Source organism: Idiotropiscis lumnitzeri, chromosome 14 (genome assembly GCF_059441095.1).
Source record: "Idiotropiscis lumnitzeri isolate Australia: NSW breed Sydney's pygmy pipehorse chromosome 14, RoL_Ilum_1.0, whole genome shotgun sequence".
NCBI lineage: Eukaryota > Metazoa > Chordata > Actinopteri > Syngnathiformes > Syngnathidae > Idiotropiscis > Idiotropiscis lumnitzeri.
Window position 1 is genome coordinate 16,974,525 of NC_142404.1, and position 3,125 is coordinate 16,977,649.

The 3,125-nt window shown below is 49.4% G+C and overlaps 1 protein-coding gene across 1 annotated transcript; it reads left to right on the forward strand.

Moving 5' to 3' along the window:
• Window positions 1-378: 378 nt before the first annotated feature.
• On the forward strand, window positions 379-2,641 carry sp5a (Sp5 transcription factor a). The gene is made up of 2 exons (XM_088315167.1): window positions 379-756; window positions 1,340-2,641. Exons 1-2 carry the CDS (start codon window positions 706-708, stop codon window positions 2,402-2,404), a joined length of 1,116 nt encoding a protein of 371 aa, XP_088171293.1. The 5' UTR covers window positions 379-705; the 3' UTR covers window positions 2,405-2,641.
• The last annotated feature ends 484 nt before the right edge of the window (window positions 2,642-3,125 follow it).

Here is a 3,125-nt window from a genome sequence, read left to right on the forward strand (position 1 = left end):
AAGTGTAAAATAGAAAAGCCGATGGAGAAGAGATGAAAAAAATTGTGGCGTCGAAGTCACTTGATGTATCCCCCATCGAGTTCTCGGAGATCTCCCGAGATAACAATGTCACATTGTGACTCGGAGTTCTACTACAAATCCTTAATTACAAAAAGCGGATCAGATGACTCGGTCGGCCAATAGTGGGCTCTCCGGGCGGCATGTGGGGGGGCTTTGATGGGGGGGAAAATCCAATTATTTGTCTATATACATTTCCCACATAGTGATTACTTCATTAATTGTCCCGCCTTTATCTCCTCCCTCCCCCGCCTCCCCTTGCTAATAATCTGCTCCTTTATCCCGCACCACAAACACACCATAGCAGCTTTGTGGATTCAAAGGATTTGCTTGCTTCTCTCAGAGAGCTGCCATTCTTTGATGATTGGACAGCGGCAAACTTCAAAGTCTGCCATCTTATTTGTGAGTGGCTGGCAGCCCACCAAAGTGCTTATCACCTTCTCTCAAGTGATCCGCCGCCGCTGCGTCAGATAGTGCGAGGAGATCCGCCGGAGAGGAAGGCGCCGCGTCGGAGGCTCGCTCCAAACTGACCATTTTTTTTTATTTTTTTGCCTTCTTTTACCACTCGTGCACATACTTTTTTTGAATTAAAAGAGACTTTTTGGACGCGTTTGTATTGCGCGTTTGTTGTCCAGGCGGAGGAGGACCATGGCAGCGGTGGCTGTTCTGCGGAACGAGACGCTTCAAGCTTTTCTGCAGGTTCGTTTGGCCCAACTTTGGGGGCACTTTTTCAGAATAAGAATTTGCGATTAGTATTAAGAAAAATATATATGAATCGGTCGAACTATCCTAAGAGAGTTGGGAGTAAATAAAAATTTGAGTCAAAACTTTTTAGGGCACTAGCAAAAAAGAAATCTGGTCTGGCAGGGTAGTTCTTGAAGTACACCTGCCCAGATGTTCAAAAATGACATTTATTAACTATAGTTTGTTGTTTCCAAGTTTTTTTTTTTAAATCTATGACGTCTGAAAGAGTAGGCAAATTCGGCCTGATGATTTAAAGAGTCTTAGATAAAAACAACTCTGAGTTGTTTCTAATACGTTATTGTCAAAGTAGACAAAATTCTGCTTTATTGGAGGCTTTGTTTCTGAAACTTCTTCAACTATAACTATGTTTAGTTTGCAACTGTGTTCGACTGCACTACATCGTGTTGCCAATATTTTGCTTACCTCATTCCGCTTATGAAGCAGACAAACTAAATCACGATAGTTGCACTGTACCTTATGAAGCGACCTTGTCAAGTTTCCCCCTCAACTGAAAAAAAGTCTTTCTCGCGCGTTCTAGGACCGCACCCCCAACTCTTCCCCGGAGAACTGCAAACATTCCCCGCTGGCTCTCCTGGCCGCCACCTGTAACCGCATCGGACATCATCATCATCACCACCACCACCACCACCCGCCGGGCTCCAGCCCACCCGACTTCCTGCAGGTCCCCTACGACCCCACCACACTGGGCTCCCCCTCGCGCTTGTTCCACCCGTGGACTAACGAGGCCAGCCCACCGAGCAACTCCACTTTCGGACTATCCTCCAAACCCCAACCGCTCGGCTCGTTCGGCTCCCCTCACGAGTTGCCCCTCACCCCGCCCGCCGACCCCGGTTACCCGTATGACTTCTCGCCGGTGAAGATGCTGCCGTGCTCCATGCAGTCGGCCTGCCCGCCCACTTACGTGCCGGCGGTCAGCTACGCGGCGCCCGCCCCCATCCCGCCCGCCATGCCCACGTTCGTCACGGGCCACGCGGGCCAGAGACAACTGTCCCCCAACCCGGCCGAGGACATCCCGTGGTGGAGCCTGCAGCAGGGCAACCACGTGAGCCACGCGCACCGCTTCCAGCTGCAGCGCGGCCTGGTGTTGCACGGCCACACGGCCGACTTCGCGCAGTACCAGACGCAAATCGCCGCACTCTTGCACACCAAGTCGCCACTGACCACCGCGCGCCGCTGCCGGAGGTGCCGCTGCCCCAACTGCCAATCCGCGTCCACCTCCGGCGGAAGCGACGAGCCGGGCAAGAAAAAGCAGCACGTGTGCCACATCCCGGGCTGCGGCAAGGTGTACGGCAAGACGTCGCACCTGAAGGCGCACCTGAGGTGGCACTCGGGGGAGAGGCCCTTCGTGTGCAACTGGCTCTTCTGCGGCAAGAGCTTCACGCGCTCGGACGAGCTGCAGAGACACCTGAGGACTCACACCGGCGAGAAGCGCTTCGTGTGCCCGGACTGCTGCAAGAGGTTTATGCGGAGCGACCACCTGGCCAAGCACGTCAAGACGCACCAGAACAAGAGAAGCAAGTGCGCCGACAAGGCGGCGGTGGAGCACGTCAAGAGGGAGGACTCGAGGAATCATTTTCTGTGACCCTCATGTTCAGAACAATCGAGCAAAAGTCGTGAGTGCAATACTTTTTGGGGGAAGGGGGGGGGGCTCTTTTTCTCCATCACTGAAACTGAAATTTTCTGGTTGTGATTTTGAAATCACTACAATATGACATATAGAGCTTATGATCTCCAATGGAATATTTGCCCCCCCCCTTCCCCCTTCTGTAAATATATTTAATAGCTTTTGTTGAATAAAAGTGTAAAGTTTTTTGCTCCATGGGGAGGTGTTTTTTAAGCATGCTCTTGAGGTTTGCTATTGTTGAGATGACCTAAATACAATGTGAGAATAAAGAATCTAACATTTTTTCTAAAAGTCCGCATAATTAATTAACTTCATCATTAGTTCCATGTTTATACGGGGCTGATGATGTGAGACTATTTCTCTTGTTTTAAACTTAGTTCAACTTTTCCACTGGACCATTTGAAGCCTTGTTTGAGTGCTTTTAATCGTGTCTGAATCGCGTCTGTTGTTCAAATGTCATCATTTATCTTCACGACAAGGAGACCACAGCACAATCGGCAACAATTGAATTAAATACACACGAATCAAATTCTGTGCATTGAGTAAGATAAATGCTTATGTCATATGTTATGGTGGATCCTGAGAGGTGTTCCTTAACTTTTGCAAGACAGCACAAATATTTAATGAACAATGTCACTCAAAAGTTGTCTTTGTTACCTACACTTAAAACTGTGGGATC